At 42.0% G+C, this 22,575-nt stretch overlaps 3 protein-coding genes across 3 annotated transcripts; 2 read left to right on the forward strand and 1 right to left on the reverse strand.

Moving 5' to 3' along the window:
* The first annotated feature begins 57 nt into the window (after window positions 1-57).
* LOC108148927 (tRNA-dihydrouridine(16/17) synthase [NAD(P)(+)]-like) lies at window positions 58-22,505 on the forward strand. Its single transcript, XM_017276248.1, has 5 exons — window positions 58-195; window positions 20,553-20,998; window positions 21,062-21,506; window positions 21,566-21,731; window positions 21,977-22,505. Exons 2-5 carry the CDS (start codon window positions 20,572-20,574, stop codon window positions 22,442-22,444), a joined length of 1,506 nt encoding a protein of 501 aa, XP_017131737.1. The 5' UTR covers window positions 58-195; window positions 20,553-20,571; the 3' UTR covers window positions 22,445-22,505.
* Window positions 149-2,786, reverse strand: LOC108148917. Its single transcript, XM_017276236.2, has 3 exons — window positions 2,423-2,786; window positions 1,183-2,340; window positions 149-1,101 (listed from the first exon to the last, which is right to left on the reverse strand). Exons 1-3 carry the CDS (start codon window positions 2,618-2,620, stop codon window positions 448-450), a joined length of 2,010 nt encoding a protein of 669 aa, XP_017131725.1. The 5' UTR covers window positions 2,621-2,786; the 3' UTR covers window positions 149-447.
* On the forward strand, window positions 4,490-8,615 carry LOC108148906. Its single transcript, XM_017276225.2, has one exon. The coding sequence runs from the start codon at window positions 5,667-5,669 to the stop codon at window positions 8,586-8,588; it is 2,922 nt and encodes a 973-aa protein (XP_017131714.1). The 5' UTR covers window positions 4,490-5,666; the 3' UTR covers window positions 8,589-8,615.
* Window positions 22,506-22,575: the final 70 nt, after the last annotated feature.

Below are 22,575 nucleotides of genomic sequence, written 5' to 3' on the forward strand. Positions count from 1 at the left end.
GTATTCAACTATCGATAAACGGGTTATGTTTGTGTAGCCCTAGTTATCGATAACCGATACCGGTTGCATGTTTTGCCAGCTGTTGCTTCCACGCTTTTGGACCAAAATTTAATTTTCTAGTGTTTACGAATGAATTGGGCACGGAAACTGATGAAAATAGTGAATATTTATTAACAGATTTGCACAGTTGCACGGGTGAGTGTTTGATTTTAATATTATACATTGATTTTATTTGTACCCACTTGAGAAACCACAAAAACATTGGGTTCTTAAATTGGGACTCACACAACATTATTAACTGTTGGCATTTGCAACGAAAACGGACGACGACTAGACTAATCACATAAATTTTGCCCCAGAGCCTTGAAACAGTATGCACACACGTGTAATTTATACAAATTATCTCCGCAAGACCGAGGGATCCACCCCCAACTGAAAATCAGGATCCTAGGGTATGCACAGGGCCAGGTTCTCGCGTTCCCGCTCCGTGCCGCAGGACACGGGGTGATTCTGGCCCCGGGGATCGATGCCCGGTTTGAGCATCGTCTGCTGCAGCTCCCAGATGATTTCGCAGGACAGAACGCTCACGGCCAGCTTCAGCACCGACTGGTAGTTGAGCGGATTGACCGCATAGCTGAGGATGCCCTGGGCTATCTGGTCGAACAGGTAGTTTCTGTCCAGCAGCAAGAGCTCTTCGCGCACCTCCATCACTCGGTTCTCAAAGTGACACTGGATGGCGGCAAAGACCAGCTTGTCCAGACCCACCAGTAGATCGCGCTTGAACTTCACCAGATAGTGTTCGATGAACACGATCTGGTTGCGGTTCAGGTGCGGCAGACGCACTTTGTCCTGGATCACCTGCTCCCCGATCTGGCTGACCACCAGCGAGGCCAAAGAGCCCGCCGGTGTGGCCCGACGCTCGCTGCAGCGCCGGACGTCCACGAACGGGTGAATCTCATAGCTGCCCACGCCAATGGTGCTGGCCACGCCGCTGAAGGAGACGTGGGATACGCGCGAATGGTTCTTCTGTGGCTTGGCCATCGACGGCGGCACCTCCATGGCCCTGTGGTCCCTAGCAAAGCCGATGATCTGATAGGCTTTCTGCAGTGGACGAAAATAGGAAAATAGGAAATTTGTCAAAGAAGGCAAAGAAGTCAAGAGGAACTACAGTCAACCACTTACATAGTGAACGTATTTCTTGGCATCGCACACAAAGTCCTTGATGCGAGATATCAGCACCTGCAGGGCGCACTCATCCTCGCTGAGGTCCTCGTTAAAGCCAGCTATGATGTAGTCGAGTATGTACTGGGCCGCCTTGTAGATGGGATCGTCTGGGGCGAAGCTGAGAGCGGTCTGTCCCTCCATGGCGATGGCTGCATTCAAGGCGTAGCACAGCTCGCTGTCCAATAGACCCTCGAAGGTGGCCTGGTACTCATCGCAGAAGGATGGTTTTCGCGCCTGAAGCGACGTCGACTTCTTCTTCTTCTTCTTGGGGCGCTTTTTCTTGGGCTGGCGAGCAATGGCGGCTTGCTGAGCTCTGCTCCTGATTTCGTCCTGAATCCTCTGCCATTTCTCCCTGTACAGAGCCTTGTGCCTGTTGATGAACGCAACACGTTCCTTTTCCACCTCCTGCAGGAGGTAGTTAATCCTGCGCTGGTTGGCAATGCGCTCATCCAATCGCTTTTTCCACGACTGAATCTGGTGCTCGGTGGTTTTCATCAGCCTCTGTTTCCGCAGCAGCCGCATGTTCTTGTTGAACCGATCTTTCTTGAACTGGAAGAGCTTCTTCTGCTTGATCAGCAGTTTCCGCTTCAGATCCTGACACATTTCTATGTGGGCAGTGACGCGCATGTTTGTGAGCATCTTGCGGTGCTCCAGCAGCATGTTCTGCATGGTGGCCAGGTTCTCCAAACGCTTGAACTTCTCATAGGTGATGTTCAGCAAGTGGACCTTCCTCTCGTGGCGCTCCTCCTCCTGCTGCTGCTTCCTGGCCAGAACCTCCTCGGTGCACTGGTGTCGGGCGGCCAGGTTCTGGTGATCTTTCTTCGTGATCGACTCCGCATTGGCGATCAGCATGCGATCGTATTGCTCCGACTCGCGTCGCTTGTAAGCCTGCAAGACATAGTACAGCTGCGATTTGTGCAGCTCCTGGCGGTGCTGATTAAAGTCCTTTAGATTACAGATCACATCGTTGCCCTGCGTTATCTCGCCGTTTTCCCGCAAACGCTTCAGATTGCGCTCGTTGGAGTAGAAGGTCTTCAGATTGGAGTCGTGCAGTGGATTGTACTCGGGAATGTGCTCGGTAACAGAGCACTCGAACTCCTGCTTACCGCTCTTGAACTGGAGTAAATGAATATATAAATATATATATTGGTTTCAATTCAAAAGCATCAAATTTGACCTCAAGCCGTGAGTTACTTACATCCTGTCCGATTTTGTTCTTCGAGAATATTACTTGGTTTCCGGGACACTTGAGCATGGGTAGTTTGCAGTTGAGGGGGATCAGCTCCCATCCTGGCAGACTGTTGATGGGCAGTCCGGTCTTGTAGGAGATCATCTTCAGCAGGGCCGGATTTCCGGACACCTTATTCCGGCGCGGCAGCGACAAAATATCGATCATCTTGCCACTCTTAATTTACTTTACCCTAAAATATTCGTGTGTACAATCAACATTTATTCTCTGAGCGTTATGTGAAAACTAATTTTGAATGAGCTTCTAATTTTAAACTATAATCAACTGCCTACTTATTTTTGCCTGTTTCCAACATTTTATCTGGGTCATTTCTGTTGTCCTTATTTTGATGGTTCACTAGATGTTCATCCCTAAATTGGTTAAAAGTATTTTGGATGGTAGATGGGGTTCTGTTCGGTCGTTGTTGCCTTTAGATTTTCTTTCTTAATATAAATTTGGTTTACGCGTTTCTATACCGATGCGGAAGAAAATATAACTTTGACATAACAACATAGTTGAACACTATTCTGTCATCATCATTTAAACTTAAGCCCTGCCCACGGTCTAATGGCATCCACTATCCTTAATTCCGTCTACTTATCGCATGCAAAATTAAATAAACTTTGTCCTTTCATTGATAACCCAAACGCATAATTTTGGTAGTTGTTTTTGAAATTTGCGGTCCGATTTTACGAGACCAAATCCCGGCCGTTGCTCTGGGGCTTACATAAATTCCCGCCTCACTATCCATCTCCATCTTTCGCTGCCTCCATCTGGGCTTATTTTCCACCCGCTTTCTCCAGCGATGACCTCGTTTTTCGTCTTTGGAAAACTCTAGATTGCCGACATCTCGGGCATAAATATTTACCAATCGTTTGGTCAGGCGTCGGCATGTCTGCATTGGCTTTTCCTTGGAAAGGAAAACCCACTCTCGCCCTCTATCGTGTATCTTCCATGTAAATAAAATCACATCAAGTGCTGAAACGTACTTTCTGCAGCACGTGCTCCAAATATTCTCCCGAGTGTGCTTTCCATTTCATCTAACACCTTCAGCCTCCCCCTTTTCTTTCCGCCCCGAATGGTATAAATAAAAAATTGTGCTGGCAGAAAAAAAAAGAAGAAACGAAAAGTGCGTGCTAATCTCCAACGGCCTTCTGTGCACTCCTGTCCCATTTAACGTTATATAATAGTTACTTCCTGCTTTGATACGGGACCCAAGAGATGGCAAGTTTGGAAATCAAAAGTTTAGGCATGCCATCCTGGGCTCTAACTATATCTATGTATATAAATTATTTTGATTTTACAGGCCATATGAAATTTTCTTACTATTTTGTTTTAAGCATCTTTTTATGAAGAAATATATTTTGCGTTTTAAAATTTAAAATTAAAACACTTAAGCCCTGATTTAAATTATAATAATTCGGAATTCAATTACGGAGGGGTTGTTGTTAGGAACTTCATAAGAAATTACAATAGCAAGGAAATTGTTTACAAAAAATGGTATCTAACAAAACTGTTTACTCCCACCCCCTTTCATACTCCTTATTTGACAAACGGTGCCGGCAAAACCACACACAGCTGTCTTAAGCTCTCTCTTTTACTCTCATCTGGCTTGTCTATTAGAAATTGACGAGTGCGGCTTTCAACCGGGAAGCTTTCAGCCTTCACTCGCTGAAGCGAGACATTCAATCACTTACAATGGAGAGAGGCTTTCTCTCGTTGCTCTTTGTTAAAGTTTGAGAGCGACTTCGAACAATGAGAGAAAACTTTCGTTTGGAACACTAGTTAACATTGTAACAGGCTTGCTGTAAGCCGTAAATAAATGAAAATAATTTGTTTTGGTTTGGATGGACTAACACAATTTTTTTTAAACTTTTTTGATGTGGGGAGGTGCTTACAAAATTACAATTAAACCATATTAAACATTTTTACCTCATTATATATTTATTTATATATATTATATATTTAATAATGTGACGAACTTAATACGAATTAGAGATGTAATCAAAAAAATTAACAAAATGAAAATCATTTCCTAAACATAATACTCAAGGGACTAGGGTCAATTCGATTTTTTAAAAATGAGTCTCCATATTTTGTTTTTGGCTACAAGCAATTTTTTTCTGAGTGTTGCAGCACTGTTCGATTCACTCGAACGTCACGAGCTTCCAAGTTGGATACTTTGCGTGGAGTTGATTCGTATGGTCGCGTCGGTTGAAGGAGTCGGTTGTTCGTTTTGAAGCGCTTAAGTAGCGGTAATCGTGAGCACCGTCGCCTGTTTTACTGGAATTTTAACGCGCGATGCCTGTGCCCCTATGTGTGTGTGGCAGTCAAACAAATTGCAAAACGCAAAACGAAAAAGAAAATCCTAGAGCAGGAATCACGCAAAAAAAAAAGGGGGTGGCGACCATCCTGCTTTTCTGCGCCCGCTCCAGTGTAACCACCCCCTCACAGCAATAATAGCCGCAAGGACTTAAAGATAAAAACGAAAAATAAATATACGTTCACGTATGAACCGTTAACTGCGCCATTCACAATTTTCAACAACAACAAGAAACTAGCAAAGGCAAAACAATTATATTGTTTTTTTGAGCGAGAGAGAACACAAAGTCAACAACAAAATCGTTTTGAAAAAAAAAACAAAAGTGAAGTTGTGTGGAGATATGAATAAAAATTAAAGTTTGCGACTACAATAGAGAAAGCCGAAAAAGGCAGTAAAATGAAATGCCAGAGGAAGTAAAGAGGACAACTCAGTAAAGAAGGACATTAAAATAAAGAAAACAAATATTAAATTGAACTGAAAGATAAAGAGAATAAACCGTGTACACCGAATCAATAATAATTAATAAACAAGTGTAAGCATTTCATGAACTTTTTGTGGTGCAAACGGAAAGTTTATCGAAAATACAAGTTCAATAATAAAACCACATTTAAAAAAAAATAAATATTTAAATGTAAAAATCAAAACTAAAGGGAAAGTTACGAAAAACCAAGCAAATGAACTTTAGAAACTCTATAACAGTAATCAAAAACCAAAGAAGGATGCTGAAAAATCGATTGGGAATTATATGAAACCTTTTGTACCGCTGGATTGCATCATCTGTCGAGGGCGAGGCTTAGCATCGAATGTAATGTACATCTGTCAAGCAGGACCTTTCATCACACATCACACCTCATCATCATCCAAGCCATCTTCTCCAGATCCAACAACACAATGTCCACAAGAACAGCTGGGCTAAGACCTGGACCCAAAGGAGCCAACGGAGTCAGGACGGAGACGACGGATCACATCATAACCATTAGCACTGCCAGTCTGACGGACTCCTGCAACGCGGAGCCCGTTAAGGGAGTAGCATCTCCGGTGGTCAGTAAACCCCAGTCCGTGGGAAGTGGAGTTCCTCTAGCCACCACATTTGTTCCCGATGACCAAGTGAACCCAATTGAGCAAAGGCAGAAACAGCTTTACTTGTGCCGGCTGTCGCAGCTGGTGAGCTACCAAAATAACATCGCTGATGTCCAGCATAGAAAGGGAAGACGCCTCCACGGACTGCAGCTGCCCCTGCATCCCCTCCAGCTCTTTGGCTGGCTGGTGCTTCTCCTTTTCGGAGTGGCCAGCTTTTGGGTGCTTATACCGGCCTTCCATGCGCGTATCCAGGGACCACTTTACGGTCTGATCACGGGCCTCTATCTGGTGCACATTGCCTCCCATTTGACGGCTTTGCTGACGGATCCGGCGGACAAGGAGCTGCGGCGAGTGCATCGCAACGATCGCATCGTCCCTGAATTCGACCGGACGAAGCACAGTCACGTGATCGAGAACGGCCGGTGCCATCTGTGCAACATCCGGACCTCCTCGAGCCGCACCAAGCACTGCTCCGTGTGCAACAAGTGCGTGGGCAAGTTCGATCACCACTGCAAGTGGCTGAACCACTGCATCGGGTCGCGTAACTATGTGGCCTTCCTGATGTGCGTAGTGAGTGCGGTGGTGGCCACCCTGGTCATCGTGGCCGCCGTGGTGGCCCAGATAGTCTTCTACTACGTCCAGCCGGAGTGGTTGAGCTTCTACTGGTGCCCTTCGGGGTCGAGCCACCAAATGGATGGCGGCGACTACATCAACATCACCCTGAGCCTGGGCAACGGCACCATGATGCTAATGGAGCAGCAGCCGGCGGAGGAGGAGGAACGTCAGGAAACAATGGATGAGGAGATGGCCAACCTGACAATATCCACGCTACCCACTCTCCTGGAGAATTTCACAGCCCTGATAGAAGCCAGTACAACTCAGCCTGGGATAAGCTTGATGAATCACACGGTCACACAGCCTGTGGTGGTGGGAGGAATCGGAGTCAACGAAACTATTTTTCTGCTCCTTTTGGGAGTTCTGGGTCTGCTTGCCGCCGTGAGTGCGGGGCTGCTGCTCCACTTGTGCTTCTTTCACATCTACATCTCATTTTTGGGACTAACCACCTATGAGTACATCAGAAACCATCGCCAGGCTCAGGAGGCCAAGGCCAAGCAGCTGGTGGAGGGAGCTCCGAAGAACGGCAGCGTACACTTCTCGGCTTCCCTGCCCGAGCCACACAATCCGTCCAAGTCCCTGCCGACCACCCAGCTCTACTGCTGCTCCAGTGCCCCACATCCCAATCAGCAGTCACAGGAGGCGGTGGGTCAAACAGAGCAGTCCCTGAGATTGCATTGCTGTGCCAGTTCACGGGAGTTTCACCAGAGCCGGCAGGCCATCTACGTTTGCTCCCTGCTGGAGGAGACAGTTCCACAAGTTCAAGTGGAGCAGGATACGCTCAGTAGCTTCCATTGCTGCTCCAGCTTCGCAGCCAGCTCCTTGCAGCGAAGGGTCAGCGTGGCGAAGGGATCGTTGATCTCGGCAGAACCCCGTCCCCAGAGACCAGCGACTTACCTCCAGTACACCGAACGGTGTACCCTCTGCACTTTCCGACTAAGAAGGGGCTCTGGGTCGGGTGCGGGATCGTCAGGAGCTGTGAGCAGCGCCGGCGGAAGCAGCAGCACTCGCACCTTGACCAGCCAAACGGGGGGATCCTCCTCCTCGGCCACAGCAGCTGGAAATATCTCAAAGCACCAGCGTTGGCGAAGGAAATGGAACTGCTGCGCCTCGGTGCCAGATAGTCCCGATGTGCCCAACGATCTTCTAGCTGCCTTGACGTTTCGCGAACGCGAAGAAGCAGCCGCAGCAGCCAAACTGAATGCCCAAGAGCTGCCCATCCAGTTCATACGCACCCTGAACGGCGGATTGGATCAGGAACTGCCCCCAAAGACAACCACAACAGCTACTCCCACGCCACCAAGAAGCTCCCGACTTCGACACATGCTGCGTTTGCTGGGACGCTATCGACGACCTCGCTGTCGTCATGGGGCCCATCATGGAATCGCGGCCAAGGAGCATCAGCATCAAAATCATGGTGGCTCCGCCATCAAGCAGAATCAGATACGTCCGCTGCAGCTGCAGGCAGCTCCACGTGGCTATGCCAACTCCACCGCCACGCCCACGCCGCCGGCCAGTTCGCCGAGCAGGAGTTCCCTGGAGAGCAGCGAGCTGAGCACCAGCACAAGTCCTTCGTGCGGCCACAAGGAGCTGATGCTGCTGCCCACATCCGTGATAAGGGACGACAGCGTGACCACATACACGCTGACCCTGCCGCCTGCCTTGCCACCGCCGACGAGGAGGAAAATGAACCAGACCACCCAGGAGATGGCGGAGTTGGCAGAGTCTCTGGGATTTGCCAGCAATCTGCAACACAATCAGCACAGCCAGACGAACAGCCGAACATTGCCCAGCTTAGGGAATGTCTACCGCCGCCAAAGGCGGAAGCACTTCTTGCGGACTCGCTCGCCCACTTTGTCGCCCATCCACGAGTCCGGCCTCTCGAATCCGACCTCGCCGCAGCCCCTGCGGCACCACCACCACCACCAGAACCTAGTCAACTCGAACTCCAAGCCGGCCAAAGCCACGTCCTCGCCTCTGCTCAACCGCAGTTCGGGATCTGGAAACTCTTCGGCGCTTCTGGTCCAAAATCTGTGCAGTTTGGCAGGGGAAACACTGAGGAAGACCGCATCCAACAGCTCCTTGCAGAGCCTCAGCTCCAATTCGAGCAGCACCTAGAAAGGATGGTTTCCGTTTAGTCGTTAGGTTAGTCTTAGCATTAGCCGTAATCGCTTCTATCACACGCAGTTCTGTTTCGGAAATCAATTAACCCGCTAATAAGCATCGAAACTCATAACTAAAATCAATTAGGCACATGGAGGAGTAGCGAAAATTCGATTTGATGCGTCAAATATCACTTTTTCGGTCGGTGGTGCTTTGTCTGATTTGTGGATTGCATATCTGATTTTTAAGCTTCTTGTAGAGACAATATAAAAGATTCCTAAATTTGCTGAACCAGATAATATTTTTGTTTGAAGTAGACAAGTTATTAGTTTAACTTTAAAGAACGTTTTCTTATTTTTTGTTAAGACAAAACTTTTTTTCTACTTATTATTTATTTATTTATTGAATGGCAATAAAAGATGTACACGATTTCACAACACAAATTTAAGCTAATCTTTTCTTATCTAAAAGTTCCAACAGAGTTTTCGTTTCTTTCTTTCAAATAAGCTACACAAACAAGAATATTTTAGGTGCCAATGTTTATTAGTCGGCCAGCTTAGTAAAATATTGAAATAATTTTTAAAAGTGCTCTGCTTTGTGTAGATTTTACATACACTTTGTTGCATCCGCAAAGGATCTTGTTAGTCCCTAACTACATCAACTGTTTTTCCTCCAACTAAACATGTCTTTGGCATCCATTGAATGACTTTGCAGTTGAATTGATAAAATATGCAACAGCATGTGTGAAAGAGTTAAAGTTGGGTGACTTTTCCCCTAGAGCTTACTCTTTTTGGCCGCACCCACCCCTTTGCTCTTTATCGATTTTTATTTTGAAAATGTGTAAGCACAGGCGTCGTGTGATTACGTATTGTATCTGCAGCTGAAGCTTCGGCTGTATCTGAGTTCGTGTAGCCGTGCACTTGGCGTCATCCCGTAGCCAAAAGCCAACAAGGAGGGCAAAAAGGGCGAGGACACAACTGCAGCATGTTGCCAAATTGTTACGCAAATGTTTTCATTCGATTTAAACAAAAAGTGCAGAGGTAACCGTAAGCCCAACCAACTGCCGATGGCAATTGTCATGGGTTGTAAACCTGATTTTGACGACCGTCTCTGCGTCCATTAAATATGCCGAACCTGAATAATTAATGCGGCACAAGTCAGGAAAGGCAGACCTGGAAAACAGGGAAATGGAAATGCGTCAAAAGCGGGCTTGGATTGAGTGAGTTCACATCCAATCCTCCTTAGTTGTCAGGCGGACAGCTATTGAGGATTCAACGGATAAAAAGAACGGATAGCTACACGGATAGACTGTCACAGCGACTACGCACATGACACTCCGGGTTTCAGGTGGTCCTTCTTGTGTTTATCAACCTCCCCGCACGGTCGGTGGTTCTTGTTATTGAATCTGACAGCGGGAAAGTCCATTTTTAACCGGTGGGAGGGCAGTGGTGTCAGATAGATGGATTGCTAGACAGAGAATCGCTTTCAGTGCGAAAAGTGTCCGCAGAGCTATTCGAGGTTGAGTATGATTAGTTTTTTCCTTCAGACACCATTCCGAATCAATTTATTTAGCCTCAGTCACTGAAGAGTATGGTTTTAATGTGATTTTCATAAGGTAGCAAATCGAATACCTCATGCTGATTCAATGGTTTTGATCATTTGAGTAGCTTATTCAAATATTTTATAAATATGATTGAGTTAAATCCCTACAATATACCCATTTACTCTTCGTATTAATATCTAAGTCTTAAGAACGATTTATTTTATACCATGATAAATTTGTTGACAAAGTTAACTTTTCATTTAAAAAGTTAAACCAGAATTAAAAATAAAGTCTACCTATTTATCTTATGACTGCATAATTCCAAAGTTTAATCTAAATTTGTATAAAATATTCCTTTTTTGTAGCCTTTTTGCCAACTTTCCAATTATTAAGTCACTCTGGCGACGGATTAAGGCCAAAATAAATGGCAAGCTTATTATAGAGACCCCATTCTCTTCCACACACGGCAAATCAACACGACTATTGTTGTCCAACACGGCTATGCAATACACGAATGGGGTTAACAAAAGACGGCTGGCAGGCGGAAAAGCGGAGCGAAGAGTGTCATTGAGCCCGTATCTAAAAAGGCGCGACTTCGGCGGACTGACATGCTTTGAACTCAGTTCAGTTGCAGTGACAAGAGACAGACGCTTGGAAAATTACAGAAAATAACATAATGCAACGACTTATAAATGAATTTTCGATTCATTCTTGGCTGCACTGACAGCTGGAGCAACAATTTTCTTGCCTTTAGCATTTCTCCTCGTTTATTTCCGCAAGCCAAAGTCGATGCATACTTTTGAGGGCTCTTCTATGGCTCTGTGTATGTGTGGGTCTGAGTCAGGATGTGGGTGCAGTTGTGTGTGTATGAAATTGTTTAATTTGATGGGTCTTGGCGTTAACATTTAGAATTGCACCTGCTGTCTGGAGACACGAGCGCAGAAGCCTTCATGCTTCATTATGTATCCGACATGTGCGCCACATATTATGCTTTGCGTGTTTTTGTTTTATAGCAGAGTCGGGAAGCGGCCAATGTGACTTTTCCATAAAACACAATCTAAGGGAATCTCAATATATTTGATTTCTTACTAAATAATTGTGCTTTTTCCTTAGACATTTTAATCGAAGGTACAAAAACATATTTACAATTTTTTGGTCTATGAATATTTGATAAATTCGTTTTTTCTATGCTCTTCTTTTTAGACACTGTATCGCATAAAAGCTTACCCAAGTTTGAATTTAAAATAGGAAGCACTCTGTGGCCATCTTTTTGCTATGCTCTCCGCTTAAAAAAAACATTTGCTTTGGATTTTTTTTGCTTTTTGTTATCAGTCATGTATCAAAAATTCATTCGGTTTTCTGACCATACAGTCAAACCTCAGAGGCGTCTGTCCATGTGCATGCACCTGAGCACCTGGAGACACCACCTGAAGGATCTTGATGATTTTCTCTTTACTTTTTGCTGTGCAGATGGATATAAAATGATAAAAGCAACAAAAATACCAGACCAGGTGTGTGTGCGTATTTATTTGTATAAAAATATATTCGACTTTAATTGGATGTTCGTGTCATGTTCTCTTGCTCCTGTTTTTTGGCCACGCCCCCAAAAAGGGGATAGGAAAAAAGTGCCAGGCAACGCCCTCGACTTTTCAGTTTCATTCCCGCTTGTGGAGTTTGTTTACGAGACATAAAGCAAAAATATTCTTGGTAATATTGGCCATGTCGGTTCTGTCACTCGACAGACTTTCCCTATGGTTACAAATGCAACTTTACTTTTGCTTGTGTTTTTGTTGTCATGAGCACTTGTTGTTTTTGTTGCCCTGGTTATTGCTTTGCATCAATTATAAAACATTTTCCTGTTGCCGTTTGAATACTTCTTTGACATGCAAGACGAAAATGTTTTACATTTTTGGCTGAGAGACAAAAAAACACGGCAAAAAGATGTCTTAAAATAATATTTAACTTTTATACTTGAAGGAACTTTTATTCTAGGAGTGCTAGAGTAGAATATTTAAATTCTTTCTTTCGTTAATCCTTTTCTATTCCACAAATATCGCCTACTAAATTTTATTGACTTTTGTTACTAATTTTTTCAGTGTGCTAGCAACGCCTTCTTTGAAATTTGTCTAATTTCTCAGGTTGCCTGTTTATATGGAAAAATGTTATGATTGATAGGCCCCAAATTGGGTGCGACGTCTCATCAGTCCAGACAGTTGCCTTTGCGCCCTCCTCTTTTTCGGGTTTGTTATTAACAATGGTTGTTAAGCTAACTCCAAATCCGACTCCACTTGGCCTCACCACCTACTTCTTTTATTTTGCTATGCGCCTGCAATGACATTTTCAGTTGCTTTGCTTTTCCTTTTCCTCTTTGGTTGGTTCAACGAACTTCGGGCTCTCGGCTCTTTTGTTAAATTCTCAGTCAAGTGGAATATTCAGAACATACAGACATAGGTGAATCCGACCGCCTCGCCCCATCTAATATTAAGTTTAATTTAGTTAATGACTTTCCAGATAGGCCCTTGAACTCAAGCTAAAACAAATGAACAAAGAAAACATAAGGAATATAAAAAATGTGTATGAGACTGGAAAATTGGTGGCATGAAAATGGAAAAATAATGTACGAAAACCAGTAAAAGATTGAAAAATAAAACAATAATTGTATTAATTTAGCCCAGCCAATTTTATGTAAAATTAGAAGCACAAATTATAAAAGCAAAATATATTTTGATAAAATTTCCAGCTAACAATGTCCATTATAAAACAAATCGAAATAAGCAAAGAAGCAAGATATTTATGAATATGAGGATTGTCGCCAGATATTTTAATGAAATACAAGAAAATACGAAAACGCAAATAAGTATGCTTCAGAAACGTGTTGAAACAATTTAGAAAACATTTGGGGCTATGCTTTGTACTATATAATATAAAAAATAAAAATGGATTAATCGAAAAAAAAAAAATAAAGTTGATTGTATTTTTGTTTAATATTTTAGCAAGAATTTTATTTACACCGCTCTCTTAAAAGCTAACTGGCTTAAAAATCGGTCTTCAATAATTTAAAAAGAGAGCCGAACAAAAGTTTCTAGAGAAAAGTTTACGTCAGCCATAAAACAATCATTGACCACCAGGTGGCAAAGAGGTGGGTCATTATTGCCCATTGTGGTCGCTTAGAGGACGCTTTTGACCCCCTTTCATTGGCATTTTAAATATTTACCAGGCCAGTGAAATGGTGAATAGTTTTTGGGGCCGCCAAGGAGCTTTGGGATATTGCCTCGGACGTGTAGACCATTTTATTTTCCGCAGTGGTTCCATTTGCAGAACTTACTTAACGAAGCAGTCATTTGGGACATGTGGATCATTTTATCCCCTTGTCCACCCTGCGTATGCGTAATTCAAAGGTGTTTGAAAGATATTTTCCGTATGTACGTTTTTTGTCGTTTATTTAAGCGAGCAATAATGATTAAAATTAAATTGCACGTAATAAATGTTTATAACTTACTAAAGCAATTATTTTTTCGAAGTCTTTAAAAGTGATAACTAATAACTTTTTAATTCAGAATAGTTGATTTTAATTATACTCAGTATGAACAATAATAAATTTCATACAAATAAAAATATAAATTACGATGGTAACGGCAAGAGGTATGTATGTTTTATTTATGGCATTTATTTCTTTTCATAACTGTATTTTTTTAATGCGAAAGGACTTTATTTGCGTATTTTTCAATAAATGTTGGACAAATCCCAGCAATTTATCCTGCCAATAATCAATAACTTATTGGGACATCTGCCGAAAAATCATTAAAATTTCTTATTATGTTTCCTTTATGGTTTCAGCCTTTCGGCTTGTTTATTTTATTATTTATGCAAATACTTGCACGTAAATTACCAAATAAATTGTTTTTGTCATTTTATGTTTCCTGTTTGCCTTTTGTCTTGTCATGTGTTTGCCTCACCAAAACAAATCACACGCATGATACACACTCACACATCCTCACACCTCACACCCACGCACCGGCACCCACACACTCGCACTTCCGTACGCACACAGAAACACCTCACACCCACACAGACGCAGACGCAGAGCTTAGCGCGTTGGCAATAAAATGTCGGGGATTTATGGGAACGTGTCATTTGACTTGTTTGTCTTCTACTCACTTTGCAACAGATAAACACAAGGAGCGTGTATTTGTGAGTTCCGAAGGATGTATCGTTTTGGGAGTGTCTAAGTGCTTGCCTGCGAGTGTGTACCTACAGCAGCGGTTGAAGTAGTAGTTCACTACCAAAAATGTTCTCACAAAGCCAAACATTTACTCAAATCGGTGTATATCGAATTCAAATAGGTTTTTGGGTTGTTCTGCTAAATATTCAATTAAATGTTGTAATACTGTCACATTTTCGTGTGTTTTATTTGCAAATTTTTTGTTTCATACTTATTTCAAATCAATTTAGCTTTTCCTTAGCCTGACCATATAAAGTACTCAATCAGGAATATTAGCAGAATCGATTTCCAAATAGTTTCTAAGCTATGAGACAAAACGGGGCGTATCGAACGACAATACCATAAAGCTTTGGTTTTCCAAGGAAAACTTCCGTTTTCCCTTCCCTAACTAACTCTTGACTGCATCGCTCTGTCTGAAAGTCAATCAGTAAAATTCACGTTCAATTTGGCCATTTGGCCACAGTTGGTTTTATCACCGCCAACGTCATCGTCTGGGCATACAAATATAATTAAGCGCACAGGCACATTGTGGAACACACGCTTGCTTGGCCCATCCGCATCTTCCATGTGAAGTATATACATATACTGTATGCCATACAAGGCCAACTGGAGCCCTTCATTACCGTCATTGCAGCTGGGCTCAACGACTCTTCCTCATCCACAGTCTCAACTATGGGTCTCGTCTCAAGTTGCTTTACACAGAGATAAAAAAATATAGAAATTCTGACATGTAACTATAAACTTTTAAGATGGTACAAAAATCACAAAATTCATTTTTAATTCATTTAGTCATTCAGAAAAAATCATATACTTGGCTCCCAACTTAAATGTTAAATAACTCACAATTTTAAAATGCTCTATAAAATTCTCTTTTCAATTTAATTCTAATAGCTACATTTTTACTTAGAAAACAAAAGTGTTTTACAATTTATCCTTCCACTCCATTTTATTTCTTACGTCAGCTTCTTGCTTTATTTTAATCATCAAGAGCCTTCTATTTTTTGTCATATTGTTATGTGTTATATTTAAGAAATACTTAGCCTGACCTACTTAATTTATTGTTGGCTAAGAAGTATAGTTTCCAGTTTATTGATTTAGTTACGAAAACGGAAATATTTTTCGTATTTTGAAAGCGTTTTTTCTGTGTAAGCTTGATCTCAATCAAGGCTGACAGGTAACAAGCATCATTAGTCCTAATGAGCTGTGTGTGTAATAAAATTTCATCAAAAGTGTGCAAACAACATTAAAGAACGGGGGCCACTGGAGAAAGAGGATGCGCGCAAACGGAAGAACCCTCAATCCGAGGCATAGGCGCCAGAATTAATTAATAAACCAATTTGGAAAGGTTACAGGTGAAGATGGAAAGTTTTGAGCGCAAACGAAACAAGGACCCTCTTGTAAGATGAGAGCTGCATTCAAAACTTGGCCAAATTTCAATTGTGTCTAGCTGGCGAGGAAACGCCCAGTCGAAGACGCCAAATCGACGCCACATCTCTTCCAGTTTTTGCCCATGCCTCGTTTGGGGGCAAGCTGCCATCGTAGTGTCCTTGAAAGGGGCACAATGCGGACTTGTTACGCGCCTCGCCCTTTTATTATGGTTTATTACGTCAGCAAATGGACTGTACATACAGCTCACATGGTTCGAGAAACAGGAGCATGAACTGGGAAATAATTATACTTTTTTCATATCTCAAGCCTTAAAAATTCCTTAGTCTATATTTCCTTTAATAAATCTGTTAGCATTGCAAACTAATTATACAAATCTTGGATACCAAGTCTTATAAATGGCGTTGTAAACTAGATTTCTATCAATATTTTATATATTGGTTAACACTATTTTAGTTACTTTTCTGGTGTTATGAGTCACAAAATGATATGTAATATCGCCTTATTTACCTTTGTACCATTTTTTCCCTTCACCTATTTGTGTCTTTGACATTTTTCCCTGTGCATACAAACAAGGGCGGAGAAATAAGGGGCGGGACGGCCAGCTGGTCCAAGTGCCCTGACTTTGACCCGCTTGCATAAGAAATGACAAGCGTAACTGGGCGTAACTGCTTTTAAATCACGGGTAAACTAAAATTAGACTTAAGAGGATAAATTTCCAACCGATTTCTAAGTTTTATCAAAAATCGGACCTAGATATCTACAAGTTAAAAGCTTGTATAAATTAAAGTGCATACAAAATTACCAAGACTCTTAAACAAAAAATGGGTTTACAACTTAATTGGTATACATATTACATAATTATTAATATTGGTAAATAATATTGCGTGTTTGATTATTGATATTCTATCTGCAAAACTTTAATCACTTTGCAGACTTTATAGGCACACTCGCGGCCAATTGATAGGATTCATTGAAAACCAATTCGGGTACAACACAACGTTTATGAATGTTTTTTGTGTGGCTTTTTTTTTGGTTGTTTGTTTTGCAAGAGAGAGAGTTTTATATTTCATTTTGATCGCCATCACGCCACGGGGAGTCGCCAGTTGCATGTTTAACGGTGTGGCCAAGCCTGCACTTTAACAGACCACAACAAACGGTTGCCCCAACCCATTTTTTCCTGGAACCCAGGAACCCACTTACCATCCTTGACCACTTGAAATTTCATTGAACTTGCTGAGCAGAAGAAACAAAAGGGGAAAGGAATTTTACTTCGAATAGCCGAAGCTTAAGTGCCATTGAACATAAACTTACAGAGAATAATCTTCGTTTTATGTCAATTACAATATTAAACAGAGAAATGCGAATTCGCTTTGAATTAATTTCCCAAATCATTTTTAACAACGTTTCTTATTGCTAGGGCTGTAAAAACAATAAGACTTTTTAACAGAAGTCAAGCGATATGAATAAAATATGTAAAAACTGAAATATCTTTTCAACTAAGCACATAAACAAAGGAAATTTTTAATATATCCTGACAGAGGGTATTGCAATTGCTTTTGTAGAGTTTTTCCTCATTCTTTTATAAACTTTTCGCTGTGTGCGTAAAGGAAGGAAAATTCATGGAAAACTTATGGGCGTGTGCGTGGGAATGAGGTCATATTTGGAGCTGGAGCTAGAGCTGGCCCAGCCATTTCGAGTGTGTTTGCCTCCTTTAAACACTTTATTCTTTGTAAATCTTATGGGAAAAACACAGGGAAATTTGAAATTAGGTAATACGAATTAATTGTTTTTGTGTTTAAATAATAAAAGACTGACCAAGGTGAAAACTTGATAAATACACTCTCCTGCCCCATTTCGGATTTGTCGGTAAAACCATTTGAAAATTGGAAAAGAAGTACTCTGGGCCAATTTCCACCGCATGCGATGTGTGGTTTTGAGGGTTAAGGCGGTCTTCTAAGCTCCAGTGCCTCCCCCTTTGGTTATTGCATGTCCAGTGAAAGCCGAAAGCGCTGTGGCCATGCTCTTGCTCTTGGTGCGCCCTAATTGGTGCGGAAATTATTAATTATCTCTTACCAGGCACCGCAGAAATCGAAAGCTTTGAAAGGCTTTGAGATTGCCAGTGTCGGCTACAGACTGAATTACTCGATTTACTCGAATTACTCCCAACCAACATCGGCATACAAAGTGCAATTGTCTGCGGTCTACGCAATTGCACATTTTGCACAGTGGTTTTTGGTTTTTGGCCACTCTGCGGCTGCCCATCTGTATATGTATGTCTACTTGAGAGGAAAATATAAAACAGAGAATTCTGGGTATACGATTCTACAAGATACTAATTGTAAACAAGTTTCACTTTGGTTAAGAATTTGTTTTATAAAGTCAAGTTTCTTTAAAAGCATTATATTTATGTTTGACTTGGCTTAAATTTAAATTAAATTTTTAATTGAGTTTGTTTATGAAATACTTGGATTTACATCGTTTTTTTTTTACCAGAGTAGAATATTTTAGGCCAACATTTGTGGTCTATTTAACATTTTGGCAAATAATAAAAAATGAGATTGTAATTTTCGTTGCAACTTGTAAATCACTTTACATACAATCTGCCGACACTTACAGACTTGTTCATGTTGCAGTTGGTTTTGTTCGCAAGGAAAGTTCTTAATTGTAAAATGCCCTGAGCCCCGGCTCCCCATCTTCTTCCAGCTCCTCGTAATCCCCATGGACATCTTGGTTGTAACTTGGGCATAATTATGACAAAGCCAACAGCTGGCGGCCAGGCCCCTCTTTTTTTTGGGGCCTGCACTTTATTTCGGTTCATTTCAGTTCTTATGCAATTTACGTTCCGAGGGGCGGAAAAGTTTCCCGGCCATTTAAACATTAATTACTCACAGCCATTGGCTTCAAATGGTTCTGTGCATTGTCAGCGAAAAAAGTTAAGCAACAGGAAAGTCTGAAAAGTCCTGGATACCGAGTAAAATAATCCCGAGAAGGGAGCGATGGAAATCTCCCCTTGCCATTGATAAAATTGCATGCCATTTCCGGTCAGTAAACTTTCAATGTATAAACTTTTTTCCCTCTTCTGTTTGTGTGCGAGTGTTTCCAAAGTAAATTTCGAATCGGCCAAAGTTATGCAAGTTGTTCTGCAAGTTGCCTACAGGTTACCTTGTTTTCGGGTGTGCAAATATGCAAGAGCGTTTCGTAACCATACGTCAGCTAGGTAAAGGCAATAAATCGAAAATAACTCGGAATATGTTGCTTTCCTTATATATATATATATTAAGAACTCACATATTATGATTTTAAATGTTTCTAGTTTCTTCATCCATAAACTTGAAAAAAAAATGTGTGGTTAAATAAATAGTACTGATTACTGTCCATTAAAAAATCAGTGACGATTCTTAAAAATAAAAAATTAATTGACTATGATATAATAAAAATCAAAAACTTCAAGACTTCATATTGCAGAGTACTTATTTCAGGCTTAACTTTTAACTTTTCTTTGTCCCTTTGTTAAGTGCCATCCTATCTGAAAACGCATGTTGAAAATTCGATAAGCTGCTGGAAAAAGGGTTTAAAGTTTAAAGTTTTGTATTGCATGCACAACTTGAACAACTCAATTAGTGCACCATTGTTTTGCTTTGTGGCAGTTGTTGCTGTTTGGCTTTTCTCGTAATTGTTGCTGTGCATTGACGCAATTTCCACGCTTCTCTGACTGGGCCAAGCCCCGAAAACGAAAGCGAATTGCAGCAGAAAAAGTAAAAAATGGGCAGCTGAAGAAGATATTAAAGAAAAACGCCATGAAGGTAGTCATTGTGAATTAATTGGTATAATTGCCTTCGCAATCGCAGATGCAACAAAAGTGAAATTGAAAATAATAAAAAATACCTTTCAATGAATAGAGAAGAACTCATCGTAATAAAGTCTAGTAATTAATAACCTTAACTAAAGTCATTATTTAGCTATATATTTTCTTAATTTGTATTAAGACGCTCACAAAAGAACGTATTTCTAAATTTTAACCAACCTAAAATAATAAAATTTAATATTTTTTAAGTTTTAATCTGCATGACTGCTCCCTTGTAATACCTTAAATTCTACCTTTGCCACACCCCTTTTTTCCTTTAGCATTTGGCTTTTCTCGTGTGTAAAATTCTGTCAACAGCCCAATGCAAATTTGTTTGGTTTTTCCCAACTGTGCGTGGCTTTTTTCGCAGTCGCTCGGCCGCTCCCAGTCGTTGCTAATGTGTCGCTAATTAGCTGGCTATGAAAATGCGTGGGTGCTTTGGGAAATTCATTCCCCTTTCTAGCCGCTAAAAAATGAGCCACAATATTTGACTGCATTGCGTGAATTTGTCAACCAGTTCGCATGGAAAAGTAGAATCCACCGGGGAAATTTTAAATCGATTTTGGGCATTTCCAAGGTTTAAAATTAAAAATTAGTAGCAATTTGTCTTCTAATACATATAAGTAAGTTTGCTCTTATATGATTTAATGATTGACCAATTTTGGTTATGAAAATCATGCTCATATTTGACTTTTAAATGTTATAATTAATTTCATAAAAATCGGAAGACTATTTTATTTAGCTGTCATTGAAAAATCAAAATTATTAGCAAATAAACAGAAAAATTGACCTTTTATTAGGGGACTTTCTTGAAAATACAATTTCCAAAACAAAAACATTTAAAAAAAAATTAGTAACCTATATATATAGTATAATAATTAATCATTGACAAGAGTTTCCTAGAAAATGCCTGAGGGAAGCAAACTATTACTATTATCATGTTGAATCCACAAATTAATATATTCCTCCTGTTCCTTTCAGAAGAAAAAGTCCATTTGCCATGGTGAACGATGAAGATGTGATGGCAGCAAACAGAACTTCCAAACTTAGTGGATACGACTTCTACCGCCAAACCTTGGGATCTCCACGCTATGTTGTGGCACCAATGGTCGACCAGAGTGAGCTGGCCTGGCGGATGCTGTGCCGGCGATATGGCGCCGAACTCTGCTACTCGCCCATGTACCATGCGAACCTCTTTGCCACCGATCCCAAGTATCGCAGGGATGCTTTGCAGACGTGTCCGGAGGACAGGCCCCTGATCATCCAGTTCTGCGGCAACGACGCCCAACAAATTCTGGAGGCCACACTTTTGGCCCAGGACCACTGCGATGCGGTGGACATTAATTTGGGCTGTCCGCAGGCCATCGCCAAGAGGGGTCACTACGGCTCCTTTTTGCAGGACGAGTGGGAACTGCTGACGGAGATTGGTAAGTGGATTCCTTCACAATTGAGTAATTTTTGTTAATGCCAACCCTTTTTCCAATTTTTAGTGAGCACCTTGCACGCAAAGTTATCCATACCTGTGACGTGCAAGATTCGCATCTTCAAGGACCTCGATAAGACCATCAGATATGCCAAGATGCTGGAGGCTGCCGGTTGTCAGCTGCTCACAGTGCACGGGAGAACCAGGGAGCAGAAGGGACCACTCACGGGCGTGGCCGATTGGAGCTACATAAAGGAAGTGCGGCAGCACATTAAGATACCCATGTTTGCCAACGGAAACATTCTTGGTTTGGAGGATGTGCACCGCTGTTTGGCGGAAACGGGCGTCGATGGCGTGATGAGCGCCGAGGGTAATCTCCACAATCCGGCCATATTCCAGGGACTCTCGCCACCCATCTGGCAAATGGCCAACGAATACTTAGAGCTCGTGTACCTGCATCCCTGTCCCAGCTCCTACATACGGGGACATCTCTTCAAGCTTTTCCACCACATGTAAAGTTCAACTGATCCCGAATTTATAGACAATTACTCTATGAACTACTCTCTTCTAGTATGAACATCCGACAGAACGCTGGACTTCGACAAGATCTGGCTACTGCCAATCAGCTAGTGCAATTTCAAACAGTCGTGCAAGAGGTACAAGCCAAATACGAACCCTTCCATAAGGGCGAGGTGCCCTATGAACCCGAAGAATTGGCTGCTGGATCAGAGGAAGATGTAAGTTTTCCCAAAGACTTTAGTTTTTAATTCATCAGTTTACTTTGCTTTCCAAATGTTTGGGTTCTTTTTCTTTTATCTCGTCTAAATTTATTGTTTAACCAAATGTCTAAATTTACGTTTGGATTGTTATTTGGTTATTTATCTCAAACTTAAAATTGCAAAATTTGCATCCTAATTGAATTACTATTTCCATAAGCTAAAAAAACTACTATTATTTTAACGATATTCCTGACTTCCTGTAGAAACTACCACTAGCCCCCTGGCTGTGCCAACCCTATATTCGCGCCTCGCCCGAATCCCACCGCCAGAAGATCGCTGAAAAGGTGGCCGAGGCGGCGGATCCCAATAGAGCCAAGCGGCAGTACTTCGACAAGGACGGCAACGAGATATCCCGCAAGCGGATGAAGAAACTGCGCAGACGCCAGCGGAGACCCGGCAAAACGGAGGCCCAGATCCAGCATCGGCACGAGCGGCGACTGGAGTACTGCACGGAGTGCGCCAACCCCCAGGGATCAAAGTGCGAGTTCCGGCTGTGCCGCGTCTGCTGCAAGGACAGGTGCTACAGCACCGATCGTGACTGTCCCGGCCACGGAATCCTGATCAAATCACGCAGGGCCAAGGCCAAGCAGTTCGAGGCAATCCACTACGTTTCTGAAAATCCAACTGGTGATCCCGCGACAACTGCAGTCGATGCAGAGGATTCGCTTTGACATTAACTTTTCCCAGAGCTGTAACAAAGATGACCCATAATAAACCTAGATATGGATGTAATACCTGTAATTTTAATCGGAATAGGGAAGTTACTTAAAGTAATATACATATCTGCAATTTATAAATTTAA

Source organism: Drosophila elegans, unplaced genomic scaffold, assembly GCF_018152505.1.
Source record: "Drosophila elegans isolate 14027-0461.03 unplaced genomic scaffold, ASM1815250v1 contig_814, whole genome shotgun sequence".
Taxonomy (NCBI): domain Eukaryota; kingdom Metazoa; phylum Arthropoda; class Insecta; order Diptera; family Drosophilidae; genus Drosophila; species Drosophila elegans.

Excerpts from the sequence above, each read along its gene's own strand:
- LOC108148906 (XM_017276225.2), top strand. The coding sequence starts at position 5,667 with ATGTCCACAAGAACAGCTGGGCTAAGACCTGGACCCAAAGGAGCCAAC.
- LOC108148917 (XM_017276236.2), bottom strand. The coding sequence starts at position 2,620 with ATGATCGATATTTTGTCGCTGCCGCGCCGGAATAAGGTGTCCGGAAAT. Across the intron at positions 2,341-2,422 it reads AGAACAAAATCGGACAGGAT|TTCAAGAGCGGTAAGCAGGA; the intron begins GTAAGTAACTCA and ends CATTTACTCCAG. Across the intron at positions 1,102-1,182 it reads CCAAGAAATACGTTCACTAT|AAAGCCTATCAGATCATCGG; the intron begins GTAAGTGGTTGA and ends CGTCCACTGCAG.
- LOC108148927 (XM_017276248.1), top strand. The coding sequence starts at position 20,572 with ATGGTGAACGATGAAGATGTGATGGCAGCAAACAGAACTTCCAAACTT. Across the intron at positions 21,507-21,565 it reads TTCAAGCTTTTCCACCACAT|TATGAACATCCGACAGAACG; the intron begins GTAAAGTTCAAC and ends ACTCTCTTCTAG. Across the intron at positions 21,732-21,976 it reads CTGCTGGATCAGAGGAAGAT|AAACTACCACTAGCCCCCTG; the intron begins GTAAGTTTTCCC and ends GACTTCCTGTAG.